Source organism: Cucurbita pepo, chromosome 17 (assembly GCF_057944985.1).
Source record: "Cucurbita pepo subsp. pepo isolate OVF chromosome 17, ASM5794498v1, whole genome shotgun sequence".
Taxonomy (NCBI): Eukaryota; Viridiplantae; Streptophyta; class Magnoliopsida; order Cucurbitales; family Cucurbitaceae; genus Cucurbita; species Cucurbita pepo.
In genome coordinates, this window is record NC_141814.1 from 13,819,617 (window position 1) to 13,837,973 (window position 18,357).

General features: G+C 36.4%; 4 protein-coding genes across 4 annotated transcripts; all 4 read right to left on the minus strand.

The window, feature by feature from the left end:
• Nucleotides 1-983: 983 nt before the first annotated feature.
• On the minus strand, nucleotides 984-4,170 carry LOC111778965 (cyclin-dependent kinase inhibitor 3). Its single transcript, XM_023658980.2, has 3 exons — nucleotides 3,639-4,170; nucleotides 1,538-1,651; nucleotides 984-1,350 (listed from the first exon to the last, which is right to left on the minus strand). Exons 1-3 carry the CDS (start codon nucleotides 4,004-4,006, stop codon nucleotides 1,281-1,283), a joined length of 552 nt encoding a protein of 183 aa, XP_023514748.2. The 5' UTR covers nucleotides 4,007-4,170; the 3' UTR covers nucleotides 984-1,280.
• Nucleotides 4,171-5,291: 1,121 nt separating this feature from the next.
• On the minus strand, nucleotides 5,292-10,308 carry PRT1 (proteolysis 1). The gene is made up of 7 exons (XM_023659252.2): nucleotides 9,996-10,308; nucleotides 9,018-9,046; nucleotides 8,754-8,933; nucleotides 7,483-7,806; nucleotides 7,107-7,310; nucleotides 6,382-6,476; nucleotides 5,292-6,007 (listed from the first exon to the last, which is right to left on the minus strand). Exons 1-7 carry the CDS (start codon nucleotides 10,166-10,168, stop codon nucleotides 5,615-5,617), a joined length of 1,398 nt encoding a protein of 465 aa, XP_023515020.2. The 5' UTR covers nucleotides 10,169-10,308; the 3' UTR covers nucleotides 5,292-5,614.
• A 749-nt stretch (nucleotides 10,309-11,057) lies between these two features.
• LOC111778049 (uncharacterized) lies at nucleotides 11,058-13,386 on the minus strand. The gene is made up of 5 exons (XM_023657660.2): nucleotides 13,239-13,386; nucleotides 12,788-12,880; nucleotides 12,612-12,709; nucleotides 11,715-12,031; nucleotides 11,058-11,636 (listed from the first exon to the last, which is right to left on the minus strand). Exons 2-5 carry the CDS (start codon nucleotides 12,794-12,796, stop codon nucleotides 11,257-11,259), a joined length of 804 nt encoding a protein of 267 aa, XP_023513428.2. The 5' UTR covers nucleotides 12,797-12,880; nucleotides 13,239-13,386; the 3' UTR covers nucleotides 11,058-11,256.
• A 436-nt stretch (nucleotides 13,387-13,822) lies between these two features.
• Nucleotides 13,823-17,861, minus strand: LOC111779156 (putative serine/threonine-protein kinase PBL25). The gene is made up of 5 exons (XM_087119246.1): nucleotides 17,564-17,861; nucleotides 16,589-16,782; nucleotides 16,287-16,476; nucleotides 14,799-15,190; nucleotides 13,823-14,588 (listed from the first exon to the last, which is right to left on the minus strand). The coding sequence occupies exons 1-5, from the start codon at nucleotides 17,697-17,699 to the stop codon at nucleotides 14,193-14,195; spliced, it is 1,308 nt and encodes a 435-aa protein (XP_086975372.1). The 5' UTR covers nucleotides 17,700-17,861; the 3' UTR covers nucleotides 13,823-14,192.
• Nucleotides 17,862-18,357: the final 496 nt, after the last annotated feature.

The following is an 18,357-nucleotide window of genomic DNA, read 5'->3' on the forward strand; positions in this document are numbered from 1 at the left end:
AATAAAAAAAGAAATGGTGAGAAATTATTATTGTGGAGAAAGGGGAAGTAGAAAGGCAAAGATGGAGAATCCAATTATGTGGTCTACCAATGTACTGTCCATTCAATGCTCATTCATATCTCCATCATTGCCAATTTACTAATTTCACACTTTCTTTTTTTTTCATTATTTGCCCTTTTGTCCTTTTATATCTTATTGCTTTCATTTTTGTTTTTTCTCCTTTTAAATTCTTTATAATATATATATATATATATTTATTTATTTATACTTTTTTTTTTTTTTTAATTTAAAATTGGAGTATATTAAAGCAAGTAATACCTTTATTTAAATAAATGGTTGCCAAAAAGATGTTTTTTTAAATAAGTGCTTCTAGAAAGAAAATTAATTAAATGCTCTTTTAAAAGTGCTTTTAATTAGAAAAGGAACAAAACTTTTCTGTTCTCTAATTTTTTTAGCCTAACATGGCATTTAAAAAAAAAAATTTTTTTTTTCTCTGCTACATAATTTTAATGCCTAATTTCTGCTTTAAAAAAAAAAAAAAAAAAAAAGAAACCAACATATATCTTAAATTTTATTTTTGTTAGAATCTCTATCTCCTAGTACAAAATATTTTGGGGAAACAAAAAAGAAAGCCACGAGAGCTTACACTCAAAGTAACGATATAATATTATCGTCACGAGAGCTTATACTCAAAGTGGACAATATGATACAATTGCAGAGGATCGTAGTTCTTAAAAACATGTTCATTAAAAGAGAGGAAAGAGAGGAGAGAGTGAATTAAAGAGAATGTAGGATGAGAGTGAGAAGAGGGGAAAATGTGAAAGATAAACATTACATCTGAAAATGAAATGTTGTTGAAAGATAGATGAGATAAAAAAAGGAACTACTTCAGACTGGCATCCTATGCAATCAACACGCAACATCTCAGGCTCTTTTTTTTCTTTTGAAAAATAAAAAATAAAAAAACAGGCAAAAGAGGAAAGTTAAAAAGGCAGAGCTGAGAACAGACCCCATGGGACCCTATGGATAGCAGGTGAGCAGTGTGGCCTTCCCAAGGACCCCCCCACCCTTTGTGTTCACTCCTACTTTTTCCACAAAGGACACTGCCTTTTTCATACTCATCTCTGCAAATTTTCCAGCCTCTCTCCACACACACAACAGATAGTTTGGTAGTATCATCATACCTCTTCCCAGCTGGGGCTGTCTTCAATCTTCCCTCTTCCCTCTTCCCTCTTCCCACCACTTCCTTGGCAATGGCCTCCCGCCTTTTCTCGAGAAGCTCAAGGCATCAGTTCCACCCATTCGTATCGTCCATCGAGAGGCTTGTCGTTTACAATATCATAATTGTACCTATACACAATCATTCAGGGGGGGCTTGTAAGAAAGTTTTTCCACAACCATCAAATGCTTCCACTCTGCTCGCATCTATCGTATTCTCAATACTAACACTAAACAGGGAAGACCATCTCAGTTTTAGATTATGTTAAGTCAAAAACTTCAATCGTTATAGAGGAAGTATTTTGAGCAGAATAAATACTTGTCAATAAATGATCTCCGTTGCTGGTGCTCTGCAGTGGCAAAGAACTCCTCAATCTCTTGTGCTGGTGTGACGGTTCTTTGCAGGTTGTCCGCCGTGCTTTCACTTGCACCCCTGTACAGTACAAAGGAATTGAATGTCATTTTAAATCCACAAACAATGAAGGCCCATGTTCATAAGGATTTTGATCTTAGTTTTTTGTTCTTAAATAATAACCATCTATGCTTGTGATCCATTTGACTCAAATTTACTTTTGGAAAACATTGTTAAATTCTAGCCACATTTTTTTTGAAGTAAAACATAAAAGGTAGAATTATTGTCTTAGTCTTTATAGTTTAAGTTTGATTTCAATTTGATCTCTCTAGCTTTAAAACTTTCAATTTCGTCCATAAAATTTAGTTGTCTTTCAAAAATGCCCATGACTATTACCATCAAAACATTTTTTTTTTTTGTAGTAATGCCAAAGGCTTTTGAGAGATTTAACCAAATCATAAGACCAAATTGAAAGGACTGAACTTCACACAAACAAAAGAGACTAACTTGGTAATTTAATACTCAAAACCAAAATAAAATAAACAACTACAATAAATAATCTTACTTTTTTTAAAAGCTAAAACAGTAGTTCATAAAAGAAAAAGAAAAACCGAAGTTAAAATTATCACCAAGGGGCCAAAATTATCACCAAGGGGCCTGTATATACATTCCTCATTCATGCTAGCTCTTAGATATACAGAGTAAAAAAAAAAAAAAAAACATAAAGTTAGTGGCAAAGAAGCAATGAATCTAATAGGACAAAATCAGTGTCAACTGGCAGCAGCAGAATACCAAAAGAAAAAGTTGTAATAACTGCTTGTTAGCTAGAGAAAGCATCATCAACACAGAGGCATCCCATGATACGTGTTCCGGGACATATCTAGGCCCCGTGAAAATGATATGTCATTGCAAATGAATATAACGTCATTGCCTTTATGGATTTTCTGAATACCAAATAATTGTTTCTAATAACACAATATCATAAAACTTTTAAATTGAATCTCTTTTCAACTAATATCATGATAAAGAAAGGAAAAAAGAAGGGTTCAGGAAAAATAGGTAAGATGATTTATCTAAATTATGATGTCTTGATCGATTTAAGGTATCAAGCTATTTTACTTTTTTTCTTTTTGGAAATTGGCTGTATTATGTTCTTATCTATTAATATGTTTTTGTTTCTCCGAATCTATGGTGGCAAATACATAATTACAACTTCCTTTGTAATTGTAGTACAAAATAGTTAGAAATGGGAATATTTGAAGCTTTGACGTTAAATAAAGGAGTAGGTACCTTAACAGTTTAGTTTATATTGGCTAAAGTATTTTAATATTGGAGGAGGAAAAGACTCGAATGATATTTAAATTCAAGCAAAATATTGAACAACAAAATCAAGCAAAATATTGAAGACCCAATTGACAACTGACAAAGTTTTTGTTTCTGGTTTTCTATTTCTGAAAATGATGATACACAGAACATACCAAATCTATCAAATTTGAATGAGTAATCAAGGACAATTTAAATTTATGTAAACTAAAAACAAAACATCTTTCGGCAAGGAACTGCAAAGCAACAGAGTGGTTTACCAAAATTTTTTGAAGCTTCCATATGCAAAAGGACAATAAACCAATTTAAATCAAAAATTACGGCAGAGAAAAATTTGAATAACGTATGGCAGAAAATAAATGCAATTGGTAGCTCTACAGCCCAAACATATTAAATTCTTGATCCCAGCAAGAACAGAATTCAAAATCAATAAACAGGAAGAATTTTCAATGTTTGGATACATGTAAGATTAAATTATGTGAAAGAATATGTATAATCCACGAACCGCTAGAAGGTAAAAGAGAGGCCTAAGTTTATGAAGAAGAAAGTTCAGAAGTTTTAGGGCATGTTTTGAACACTACTGTATCTGCATATACATATATGTGTGTTTTCTTTAGTATATTTTACTTCTTCAAAAGACTTTTGAAATCTTCGCCAATTTTTTTTTTTTAAAAAAGAAAAAAAAAAAACTAATCCACTTAACTAATTTCAGAATCACGATTGAAGCAACAGAACAGAAATGTACCTTCTTGAGATTTCGAACTCCAAATTCTCAGCCTGAGATTCAACGCCAACAATCTGGCTTTCACAGTCCAAATTAGAGGTCGTTTTCACGGAGGAACTGGAACTGCGAGCAGACTTCTTAGGTTTTGATGTCTGTTTGGCGGAAGCCCCAATGGACCTGTTGGTTTTATCGAGGCGGCGGGTGCGGAGCTGGAGATAGGAGAAGGAGAGGTCGGGAATGGCGTCTGGAAGGGAGGATTTCTGCAGTTTCTGCAATGCGAGGGATTTGGAAGCGGCTCTGGTGCGGACAGTGGTCGTGGTGGGCTGTGAGAAGACCTCCATGACTGTGATATCGGTGGCGATCTTGGATTTGTTCATGTACTTGCCCATTTTGTCATAGGATTCAGAGCTTTGAGGTTTCAGAGAATGAGAAGATGAGAGAGGTTTTAGAGCGAGAGAGAGAGAGAGAAGAGAAGAAGAGGAATTGAAAATTTGTAAGGGAAAAAAGAAGAGGGAAGAGCGGAAGAAGAAGAAAGTGGGCGGGGGAGGGAAAACAGACAAACAAAACAATCATATACAATTTTCTTTTCTATTTTTCTCTTTTCATGTATTTTCTATATATATATATATATATATTAAATCCGCTTATATTATTACTATTTTACCCTCATCGTGCCGGGATGGCTTAAAATTGAGTCCTCAGCATCTGTTGTCGTGACACTACGGTGGTTGATTCAACATTGATACTATATCTCGACCTCAGCTTGTGTCCTCCTCTTTATGAGTGAGTGAGAATCTTAACATTGTCCCTAACGACAATGTTCTCGACGCGACCCCAGGTCAGGCGGGACTACCCGCTGAGTTTAAGCATATCAATAAGTGGAAGGAAAAGAAACTTACCAGGATTCCCTCAGTAACAGGGAGGGAACTGGGAAGAGCGATTATTTAGGGATCTTAGTTAGTAATCCAAATTATCTTCCTTTGAGACAACGAAACTTACCTCTCATCTCATTTGGTCTCTTCATCAAAATTTAAATTTACAAAAACATGTTACTTTTCTTATTTAAAATTTGTAATATTATTTTAATTTTAAAAAATAACCCATATGATTTATTATTTTAATCGATCAAACTATATGAAGTATATTTAAAAAAAATTAAAAAAAAAAAAGCTTTTAGCTAAATTTAGGGCTTTAAAATGTACCAAAATTTGTAGTCATTCATCACACAAACCTATGCAAAATACAAAATGTCAAGCTCCTCAGAATTTTCCCTCCAATTCTTTCTCTTAACGTATTATATTTACTAATATGCCAACATTTACACTTTATAAAATTTTATATTTATGAAATCACCATTAATTTTAACCATATATAATAATAAAAACTTCATTTAAAAATTATCGAGAATAACTTTTAAAATATAATCAAATGTGTACTTGAACATAGCTCAACTCGTAGGACATATCCTCCCTGTCTGAGATGAGGCTAACTTGAGCATAGCTCAACTCGTTAAAACATGTCCTCTCAATCGAGATTACTGACACACGTTTGAACTAAAAAGAAAATATAGAGGCTGTATTACTCGAGTTTGTAACTCGAGTAAGCATGAAAATATTTTTGTTACCTGGGCATCACAATAGGAAACAATTCTTGACACAAGAACACACCAGAAACTATAGAAGAACTCATTTTCCAAATTTGGACAGAAAATGTCATGAATGAACGCAGCATACATACCAGAAGTTGGGTGTTGCTATTTAACAAGAAACCAGCCCGAGGTGCCTGTCCACTGTCTGTACATATTGAAGAAGAAGCAGCTGAAAATTGAAGATAAGGGATCCTTTTAACGCCTATTCTGTACAAAGATGAGAAGTTTTTAACGCCTATTCTTTTTATTCGGCATGGGAACAAACATAGAAATTTCAGTTTATAGACCATCTAGACACCAGAGTAAGAGATCATTCCAAGAACCAGAGTCTTCTATAGATTTCGACATTTTAGGTAGGTCGAGACATATTTTGATCAGTTCTACTGTCATTGGAGTTTGTCTGAGTTCTAACATCGACATCAGAATTGTCCTCTTCGCTCTCACGAGCATCGCTAGATAGTTCGAGAATAGCGCCAATGTCCTCTGAGCTTTCTGAACCTTCATCATTAGCAATAATAAAGGTTGTAGAACCTTCCTCTAACATTATTTCTGTCACTATCCTCGACCTCATAGTTGAAAACATTGTAGGAAGTACAAGCTTAAACTTGTGCTCTGGTCTATGTTGTTGGTTGAACCGACCGGGACGCTTCGAACGTGTATTATAGCATTCACCACAGAGGTCAAAACCTACTTCCTCGAAACAATCCTCGCACTTGTATCTATCGCCAATGATGGGATACATCTGCAGTGTACAATAAGAGAGTACTATCACTAACCAAATGATTTCTTTCTTGAATAAATATCCTTATTTGTACTCAATAAGATACCATAAAGTTACTCTTATACATAGCATCGGCTACAAACCAAAGAGTTTGTTATAATGAGATGGAGTGGGATGAAATGAACGAAGACAGTTTTTAGTAAGTTTAGGCTCGAGTTCGAGTGTTCAAGAAGAGGGAGGTTCCATGTGCGTTGAATACTTGAAGTTGTATTGCAGTTTTTCTATCTTTTATGTTTCAATATTATTCTAACTCGCTGTTTGGTTATATCTTTTATAGTTCAGCAACAAAGATCTCAAACAGTATGAGAGGAATGATAAAAATAAAAGGAAATTACCCCACACGAATCGCATCCAACGGCAGGATGCACTTTAGAAGCAACTTCGTCCCATCTTGGTAGACCCTGTCCCTTCTTACCCCCTTCACTGGAACCTGGACGCAAATAATAAACTTAAAATAAAGCAAACTGATATTATACAGCCTAATTTTGTATTAATGAGAATACCTTGATGAATAATTTTCACTATTGTACAGCAACAATATGCCATCAAGCATTTTAATTACATTTCTACACTGATCCGAAGGATTGAAGAAGAACAAACTTGTAAATTACACCATCATTTTCTATCCCTATATGTGTACAAAGTTTTGTTTTCCTGATCATATAGACAGGTAAACATTGAAATAAAGAAAATTGCATCACTTCGATGATCATATAGACATACCGGAAATTTTAGATGGTCTATCTATTCCAGCTCTTACGACAGTCCATGTTAAGGCCTAGTATGCATTGGATAAGGCATCCTACTCAAACAATTCACAAAGCAATTTTCCTACAAGCTCGAACACATATATAGTTTGGACAACTAAACTACCTTCATTCCGCACAAGTTGAGAATGAACAGAAGTGCAAAAAATACACGAACTAGAAATGAAGAAGCAAAAAAGAGAAGTAGCATGAAATGAAAAGCACGCACTACAAGCACAACAAATGGACTAATCTAAGATCACGAATGCTATAATATTGAAGCTGATAAATTAAGCAAGTGTAAATAAACGTACAGGAAGTTGGACTCTCATGCTTGAAAGTTTCGGCTAGTTTAAGCTGTACTGAGTCACTTCGAAGCTTATATTCTTCAGGAAGTTGTTCCTTCAAAAACTGATCAAGCTCCAAACAGACATTTGGAAATCCCCTTGGTTGCAAAGACTGGCAAACTTGACACTCAAGTGTCTCAACTCGCAAGTTGATACAACTCTCACAAAATGCTGTAAACATAAAAATAAGTTCTATTGCAACCTTTCTGGCATTGAAGTCAAGATATTTTGGGAATGGTATTAAATTTGAAATACCGTGATATTTTAAATATTACTTTTAGTATATAATTGAGGATAGAAAAAAATGCAGGCCCACAAAGGGATGAAAAGAGATTATATATACCATGACCACAGTTAAGAACCACTGGACGGAGGAGCAATTGGGTGCATGCTCGACAAAGCACATCGGCAACTGTAACCGTCTCCTGGTTTTGAGTATTTTGACCGTGAAGATCTCCAAGAGAATTGAGGATTTCAACCGAAGCAGATCGAACAACTTCAGAATTTTCTTCTAATATTAATTCAGCAACAACGTTGTCATTTTTTGTATTTGCATTCATCTCACCATTAGCAGAATCTTCTAGGTGTTCAATCTTTTCACCAGCTCGGGAGCCACATGCAAGGGAATCATATTGTGGAGAGAACAGGCCAAGTTTCCTTTCCTCTTCTGAAAATGGAATAATTTAAATGAATAAAACAGTAAAAAGAGAATGGTACAGAAGTGAACTAAAAGATTAAAATATCTCTGCCCAAAAACTAGAAAAATCAGCCATGAACCATTATTCATTTGCATTAAGGAAATTATATTTGCACGAATATAGTTCCACTTATTAAATAATATATTTGAGATTCACTTGAATTTCAACATAAACATCAAATGCATAAAGTAATGAATCATTTGTGTTTTAAATTATTTTTTTCAATATGGAACATAAAAAATGTTGAAGGAATGACCAATATTTGTGTAATTCCTAACCTTAAGTTAAGAGATATTTGTCCCACTAAATAGGGTAAGTAGTTGACCTCTCAAATGTATTTCTATACCTAACATCTAGGGATTTATTTATATTTGTGTTTTTCCATATGAGATTTCATTCATCGCATTTACGCCATGGATAGAGATGCTGCTCAAATCTATGAATGAAGATCATGACCAAAGCCATGAAGCAAGAAGGAAAAATTGTCATTGAATATGTCAATGTCTTACAAACATTGTGGCCAGAACTCAATTATTATAGGATATTCGAGATGAATTGTACTACATATATCTTAATTCTGAAGAAATTTATCGAAACAGATCATGTCTATGAATTTTTACCAGGTCTCTACTTAATTCTGAAGAAATTTATTGAAAGCAGATCGTGTCTATGATTTTTTACCAGGTCTCAACAACGAGTTCGACCAAGTATGTCTACAAATCATCAAAAGAGAGAAAACATCCTCCCTAAAAGAAACAATTCCCCTTAATCAAACATACGACTAAAACATATAAATCATTCTCGAGTAGTCGAAAAATTATATTGGCAAATCATGGCTGTTTGTTTTTAACAGCCATGATTGCAGCTATTGAAGATATTATTACACAGTGATAACAGCAGAAAATAGAAAGCTCACCTAGTGTTTGATTTTGCCTTCTCTTATACGCCATAGGGTACATCTTCAGGATCAATAGGTGAAGCATCTCACAGATGGTTGGAAAGTGATAATATGGACGCCTACAAATTGGACAGTGGGACTCACGAAAACCATTCATGGATTTGTGCACACACCAAAAACATGAAATATGACCACAAGCTGAAATAGAAGAAACCAAAAATTAACAAACAGATGGCAACTCTCAAAAAAGGAAAATTATGGTAAGCATTTAATTATACTCACAGAGCACTATTGGCTTGTAGAGAAGATCCCTGCAATTCACAACCAACTTAAATCAGCCACACATGTAAGAAGGAACTTATAAAAACAAATAGTAGTAAGAACAAAGGATGGACTGCATCTTTTTTTCCTCTGACCGTTTGCTTCTTGTTGGGATAGATTGTTTATATGCTTCAATCTTTTCTAGGCTTGGCCAAAAAATTGAAAATACTTTTTGGGTTGGTTCAATCTTTGCTGGGCTTGGCCTAAGGGACTAGAAGAGCTCCCAACCTATTAAAGAGGGTTGGTAATCTCTCGTCTTCCTCACTATTGACCTCTAGACAAAATGCATAAAAATGAAAAAGGCAACTACTAGTACATTTCGTCCAATTATGCAAGATATCAACCCACCTAGGTAGATTTTGGGCCAGAGGAGGAAAGGCTTCCCAAACTGGAACTTTTTGTATGCACGATTTTATAGAGAAGAATAGCCTTCGTATTGAAACCTTCAGGAACTCTATATCTTAACCATGACATATGGGTTTAGAGCGGGTCCTAGACAACCCAAACCAATAAATAGCCAATCGGTTCTGGAATACGCAAGGCAGTAAGATGGCGAGATGAGGCTATCTCACCGGAAATCGGTTCTTTACCATTTACATTGGCCAAGTTCAGTCCTCCAGCCATTAAAAACGACTACCAATTCAAATCACAAAAAACTAGGGCAAATTCCGGGACGCCATTGACAATAACTGATTATTCTAATTCCTAATCTCATCGATAGAACATCTCAACAATGCAGGGCACGCACATGCATATCTGCAAACATGAAGCACCGATAGAACAAAAAACAAAATTCCTAATCCTCAGAATAGGAAACTCCATGCCAAACAAATTGAAATAAAGCAACAAGTATTAAACAATAGCAATCAGAAATGATTCCAACATATTTAAATCCCCCTAAAACAAAAGACAAGAGAGAGATAGAGGAATAGAACTCACAAGCAGACACAGCAGAGAAAAGCGTGAGGAATGTCGTCGGAGTCCACATCGTCAAGCATCTTAGAATCAGCCATTGACAAGGTTCTGGAGAAGGGGAGAGAGACGAATCCTCTGAAAAACTGGGGAAAAAATCGGAGGAGAGAAAAGATAGGGCGGCGAACAGATAGAAACATGAAAATGGGGGATTTGTGATTCACGGAATAGAATCAAATAGCAGGCTGTAATTGCACTGTTCGATTACCAACCAAAATCAAAAATCAAAATCAAAATCAAAATCAAAATCAAAATCAAAATCAAAATAATTGTCCATCCTTCGTTACCATTTTTTAAGATGATGATGAGATGTGAAGCCAACGCCTTATAGTTATGCTAACGGCAATTATTAATTAATAATAATATCATAATTAAGATTTTGTTTTTTAAATTAAGAGAAACAAAAAAATATCAAGGTGTCTATTTTATGGAAATATCTTACGCCCATGGTATTTTTAGAATATTATAAATATATTAAATTCATTAAAAAAATATTTAATTTCATCTTTTTAAAATAATTAAAAATTATGGTTTACATTTTTATTACATACCATAAATTTTTTTATAATATAATGAAAATGTCAACTTTTAAATCCATAAACGTACAAAAAAATATGACAATATAATATAGATAAAAGTTTAAAAATCTCGAGTTGAATAATGAAAATGGACAAAAGTGTTTTATTTTTAAACAATGACATATGTAACTCTCCATTTTAAGAAAATACTAAATTTATAATAAAAAAAATAATAATAAGTGTTAAAAATTATGTTTATTTATTATTATTACTTTGGAAAAAACAAGGAAACTCACGTGTAAAAAAAACATTCATAAATTTTATTTCTAAAAAATTAAATAATGATATGAAATTTAAAATTTTAATCTTAATAGCATTACTTAGATAATTATTTTCTTTTAGGCAGCAAAATCGTTTAACATATTTCTTATATGAATTAAATAATCAAGCAATTTTTTTTTTTTTTTTTTTTTTCTAACACAGAAAACTAAAAATGGAGTTATTATCGAAATGATCTAAATCTTTATCTCCAGAAACTGGTATCAGACTAAGAAAGTTTGTTTTACAACTACCAGTAACAGAATGATATGGATTCTCGTATGGTTTTGAATGCTGTTGGGTCATCTTAAAACCCACACAAAAGTAATACACCTCTTTATCCGTAAACGTTTCAATTGAAAATGAATGAAAATGTGCACTAGCTTAGCTAGCTAGCCCTGTGACAAGGCCGCAGCATGTCCATACTTCTGCATCACTCTTTTTGTTGCCAATGCTGCCGCTTCGCTCGCACGCAGAGTCCCCGTTGCCATGATCGCTGCAAATTCTCGGCCAATTTCTTCCTGCACCTTGCTACGAGCATCCCCAAGTGGGTCAGCAGTTCCATTTGCTTTTGATTTCTGTGGCCCTGCACCCATCTCAAGTGGCTTGGCATCAGATGATGATCTAGTGTTATTCGACCCCGACCCCGATGGTGATGATCTAGGGATGTTGGCTGTTGGAACTGACCGACCTACTGAAGTAGGATTGAACTGCGGGGCCATCGGAACTGCACCTGCCTTCAATGTATTTTCCAGGTTCTGAATCATAGGCACTGGACAAGAAATGATATTTGTTAAGCGAACACGAACACGAATAAGAGATCGAAGCATGGTTACTTAAAATTACTTACATATGAGGGCGCCCATGGGACTGCTCATAACTATGTTGGGGAGGTCAAGAATGTAATCAGGAATGGTAGCACCAACTAAAAATTGTGCAACTTCATTACTGAAGTTGTTGCAGTTGTGTGAGAGTAGACTATAGGTTTCGGCTGTGTACCGAGGACTAATTTCCTGCAAGTACGTCTCAAAAATGTCCTTCGGAACGTGGGTCGTTCCTAAATCTATCGTCCGAATCGGTTTTCCATACGGGGTTCTTCCAGCAGGATCATGTTGAATACCTCCACCAAAATAATATTCATTGCCATACACAACAACTCCTGTGTGCCTGCCAAAAGAATAGGAAATAATTTTCTACCCAAGTTTCTATCAATTATCAAATGAAGATCATGAAGAAATAAAGTGCCAGAGCCTAAACTATGTTACTAGCATGCATTAGTAGAAGTTCAATGGAGCCAACCATAGACAACTCAACAAAGTTTTAAGTTTTTCAAAAAAACTAGTTGCCGATCCAGAACTTCAAGCACTGCACGAAAACGTGAAGGTTTCAAGAAGCGAAGTTGAAAATTGTGCTTGTTTCCGGCAACTAAATGTAATGGGATCAGGTAATTGTCTTATGAAAATAGTCGGTATTGGTGCGAGCTAGCTCACAAACTCACGAATATCATAAAAAAAAATTGTTTGTTCCCTTGCGAGTTCTTTATGGACTCAACCTTTCTCGAAGAAAAGTTCAAATTCTTAGCCAAATTCCAAAAACAAGTGTGTATGAACTACTATTTAGTTCTTTAAATTTGACTAGCTAACAAAACGAATAACATAAAAGCCAAAAACCAGATGCTTATCAAACCATTATTAGCATTCAAGGTATCAGGCTATCCCTTTCTAATGAACAGGGCGTAATGACTTACCATATGGCCTCGATGGGTCTCCCAAGGAAGGCAGTGGACAGCTGCCGCGCTAGACCTTGGCTCAAGTCATAAACATTCAAAGTGACTTTCTGACCCTCCTGAAATAAACCCATAATCAGCTTCCAAACAACACAAGCCACAAATTGAAATGAATTAAAGGTGTTAGTCTTCATTACCTCAGCCATAACTCCAGCGTTTAAGCAACAGTTATTCTTATTATCTTCAATTGCTCAAGGAAGCAAAATCAGCAAGAATCAGAGACGGATAACCTACGCAAATCATAGAACAACAGAGCCAAGCAAATCACCAACGCATCAAGACATATTTCTCCCAACATTATCAAGAGAACCGGAAACTCAAAATTATCGTTAACGTCATATGCTTCTTCCAATTCAAAATATAGGGCAAATACAAGAAAAGATCTGCATTGTGATCCATTGAATAATTATGCGTTCTAGAGAATTCCATGGCTGAAAAAAGCCCCAACTCCGATTCAAATTCAAAAAATCCCAAGTGAAGGGAAAATTAGAAACAATTGTGAAAGACCGACCAAAAATATTCCGAATCAAAAGATGAAATGCGAAAAAAGAAGAACAAAATTGATCAAAAAGCGAGAGAAAGACGAACCTGAGAAGCAAGATCGCGGAGGAGAGGCGATGTCTAGGCTAGAAAATGCAAAACGTAAGAACGATTTGTTCGGTAGAACTTGGAAGCGCCTTTATTATTGGAAAAGTCGACTGGACCATTGGAATTGTCTACGACTTTCTAGAATCTACCATTCCACCGTTCTTTCTTTCCTTGAAAGGCAAGCGTTTGAAAAGTCAACATTTAATGACCAATTGATTTTATACTAATTTTACGTTGACTTTAAAATAAAATAAAAAATAAAAAACTAAATATTCTTGAATTATTAAAAATATATATCTTTTAATTTTATTATCTATATATATAAATCTTAATTAGTGCTTGTTTTTGTTTAAAATGAGCTATTTATATAATCTTATATGAAACGAGCGCTGACCGTCTTTGTCTAAAGAATCTCGATGTTGTGAGAACTTTTTACGACTCTTTTCTAGATAATCTTAATTCTTAATCTCGTTACACCTTCTGACCCTTTTTGTTTTATTTCTTTAACATCATAAGAATCACAAAAAGAACGGTAAAACTCAATTGGTGAGCTCGGAAATAAACATGAATCAGCTGTCGAGGTGTTTAAAGAAGTCGTCTCGACCTTTATTTTAGAAGAAACTATTCGACGAGATCATTACAACTCCACGTGAAACTATTTCTGTCTCCCACATGTAATGGGAGTCGTCTTTGTAGGATCAATCTCGACTATCGATTACCATCAGATTGGGCCCTTGAAAAGTTCTCGAGGAGTAATGGTACATCAACCGAAACGTAACTTCATTAGCTAAAATAATTATAATCTCGATCGAAAGGTCAGAGCTTTGAATTCTTAATCCTACAATTACCCTACCCCGCTTTTACCGTTTTTGTATCTCATCGTCACATCGTGGAGAATCCAATACTATACATGTAAAATCAACACCACATTGTGCATATCTGTTCTTAACAAATTTACAAGGAAGAACAACTTCCCCGGCGCCTCGCGGCGGCGGCATTTTGCTTGGAGGAGGAACCCCATTCGATGGCTTCGGCGACTGCTCGCTGACGTGCCTCGGCTATTTCCTCGTCGTTGGATTTTGATTGGTTGATCAAATTTTGATCAGATACTACCGGTGAAGGGTCATCGATCGACGACAACGACAAAGACGACGAGTGCGTGGCTTCTGCACCCAAGAAGCTAAGAGCCGTGACAACATCGCTGATCAATGGTCGCACCGTCGCTTCCTCGTGGAGGCACATTGCAGCCACGGCGACGGCTTGGTTTAGAGATCTCACAGGGAAGTCCCTACCCAAAAGAGGATCTGCCAGGTCCATGAATTTAGTTGGTTCCTTGAATATTGGGCATGCCTGCATGCATGAAAATGAAATATGTTCGTATACGTTGTTGGATGAAAGTCTCACATCGGCTAATTTAGGGAATGATTGAGTTTTGGGGAGCTCAAAGCAAAGCTACGAGAGCTTATGCTCAAAATGGACAATATCATATCATGGTAGAGAGTCGTGTTCATCTAACATATGTAATGTTTTTTTTTTAATCATGTCAATTCAACGGCTTACCCAAGCGACCAGGTTTTGCTGGTTAGCTGGACGAGTGTCGTCGATGACTCTCTTGCCGGTGATGAGTTCCAACAAGACAACGCCAAAGCTGTAGACATCTGATTTGAGAGTGAGCTGGCCTGTTCTTTGATACTCGGGAGCACAATATCCATAGGTTCCCATAACCCTGGAGGAAACATGGGACTTGTCCCCGACAGGCCCAAGCTTTGCGAGCCCAAAATCCGACAGCTTTGCATTGAAATCATTGTCCAATAGAATGTTTGATGCTTTCAAATCTCTATATATCACAGGTGGGTTGGCTTTGTCGTGCAAGTACTCTAGCCCTTTTGCTGCTCCCAACGCTACTTTCATTCTTGTTGCCCAATCTAATGCCTTCCTATCCGCTGGAAGGTCTATGCCAACACAACAACTCGTCATTTGTTTGAAATGATAATGGAAAATCAATGTAACAGCTCAAGCCCACTACTAACAGATATTGTCCTCTTTGACCCATTACGGTTTTAAAACGCGTATGCTAGGGAGAGGTTTACACACTCTTATAAGAAATGTTTCGTTCCCTTCTCCAACCGAGGTGGGATCTCACAATCCACCCCCTTGAGGGCCAGCGTCCTCGTTAGCACGTCACTCAGTGACTGTCTCTTATACCATTTGTAAGAGCCCAAGCCTACTGCTAGAAGATATTGTCCACTTTGGCTCGTTATGTATCGCCGTCAGTCTCACGGTTGTAAAACGCGTCTAATAGGGAGAGGTTTCCACACCTTTATAAGAAATGCTTTGTTCCCCTCTTCAACCAATGTAGGATCTCACAATCCACCCAATTGGGGCCAGCATCCTTGTTGGCACACCGCCCCATGACTGACTCTGATACCATTTGTAACAGCCCAAACCCACCGCTAGCAAATATTGTCAACCTTACCGTTTTAAAAATGCAACTACGAGGGACAAAAAAGTTTACACACTCTTATAAGAAATGTTTCGTTCCCTTCTCTAACCGATGTGAGATCTCACAATCCACCGCCTTGGGGGCCAGCATCCTTGTTAGCACGCCACTCAGTGACTGTCTCTGATATCATTTGTAAGAGCCCAAGCCTACTGTTAGAAGATATTGTCCACTTTGGCTCGTTACGTATCGCTGTCAGTCTCACGGTTGTAAAATGCGTCTAATAGGTAGAGGTTTCCACACCTTTACAAAGAATGTTTCGTTCCCCTCTTCAACCGATATGAGATCTCACAATCCACCTCATTGGGACCCAGCATCCTCGCTGGCACACCGTACCGTGACTAGCTCTAATACCATTTATAACAGCTCAAGCCCGTCGCTAGCACATATTGTCAACCTCACAGTTTTAAAACACATCTACGAGGGAGAGGTTTCTACACTTTTATAAGGAATGTTTCGTTGCCTTCTCCAACAGACGTGAGATCTCACCATTAAAAACAGCTAACTATGAAAGATTGAAAGGGTTAGGTTTTATATATGTTTATTACCAAGTAGATGATCTTCTAGAGATCCCAAAGGCATATACTCATAGACCAAGAGTCTTTGATCACCATCTGCACAATACCCAATGAGATTGACAAGGTTCTTATGGTGTAAAAGGCTTAGCATCAAAACCTCCACAAGGAACTCTCTATTCCCTTGCAGTCCATTCCTATCAAGCTGCTTCACTGCTACAACCTGTGACATGCCAAAACTACACTCTTTGATACTCACTATAACGCGTCGTCTTAAAATAAACAAAATGATTATCAATCGAGGAAAACGGGAGACGGGACGATGAATATGGTACCTGGGAAATTTTGTCGAGTTTGCCTTTGTAAACTCTCCCGAACCCGCCCTCTCCGATCAGACACTCTTCGCGGAAATTCTTCGTGGCAGTGGCCAGCTCTCTGAACGTGAAGGTTTTTGCTGCAATGTTGTTCTTTCCTCCAATCTCATTCTCTTTCTCTGCTTCATTTTGCACTTGGTTTCCTTTTGTATTATCTGTACATATATGTAAACTTGGTCATTTTTAGAAGCTCAATGAATATTTACGGTCAAAGATATCTTCGTCAGTCTCACGGTTTTTAAAACGCATATGTTAGGGAGAGGTTTCCACGCCCTTATAAGAAATGTTTTGTTATCCTCTCCAACGAATGTAGGGGCTATTAGGAATCACGACTCTCCAAATTGGTATGATATTGTCCATTTTGAGCATAAGCTCTCATGGCTTTGTTTTAGGATTCCCCAAAAGACCTCGTACCAATGGAGATATCATTCTCTAAATTAGCCAATATGGGACTCACTCCCAACAATCCTCAACAGGGGCCAGCGTCCTCGTTGGCACACAGCCCGATATCTAGCTCTGATACCATTTGCAATAGCCCAAACCTACCTCTAGCTCTGATACCATTCACAAGCTTACAAGAAATGTTTCGTTTCTCTCTCTAGCCAATGTGGGATCTTACATAATATGACCATTCCTACGTCCTGGGAAGATAATGGGGTTGGGTTTAGGACATGTCTTTCCATCTCGGTCAAGAATTCCAATTACGATCATTACCCTATTTCCACAAATGGGGTTGGGTCGGGATGCCTTTTCCATCTCTATCCTTAACGAGATTCTCAATCTCTATTACTCTATTCCTATCCAATTTCCATGAACAGAATCGAATTGGGAAGCCTTCTCCATCCTCATCCTCATCGAGACTTTCAATCTCTATCACAACCCGATTTACAAATTTGAAAATTAACAAGAAAATTCAAAAGAAGAAGTAAAAATGACCTGAAGGAGGAGCAGGATGATGTTGTTGTTGTGGTTTAAGGCTGCGAGAATGCAACGAAACAGATTGTTTCCTTCTACAATTCTTTCTTCTTTTGGGTGCTTTCCCGTGAGACGAAAAACATGAAAAGCAACCCATTATTGTAATAATCTTCCTCCCACAATCTCAAAAAACCATAAAAATATCATCTTTTTAAACCCCTTGTGGGTATCAACATCAAACCAAATGGCCCCTACAACCAATGGATGAACTGCAAATTGCAGGCTCTGCAAGGAACAGAGATACCCAGAACGATGCTTGAACGAGGAAGTTAAGGAGAGAAGGGCTAAGAAGGAGGAAAAATAATTTATAATTTTTGTTCTTTTGGTGTTTCCATGAAGGTTGGAGGAAACAAGAGTTAAAAAAAGACACCAAATGATTGCCATAAAACAACTCATACTCCGACGTGTGAGCCATTTTAGGGTCATCTTCCCCTTTTGTTTGACTATCATACTTATTTTAGTTTCATTTCGTTTATTTTAACCCTTATCGTTTAGATCGTTTGGAAGATCGTTCTTTCTGTCAATTAGTTAAACTATAGTTTAAATCTTATAATTTTTGTACTTCTCGTTCTTTCTATTATCTAAATATTTAATATCAAAGTTCTTATCGAGATATAATACCCTCCCCAATGCAAGATAGACAGATATATGACCATCGTTAATATTACGAGTATCATAATAATTCATAAGTTAATAGCGTCACATCCATTATTCAAACATTATTAAATTTAAGATTATATTTAAAAAATTATTAA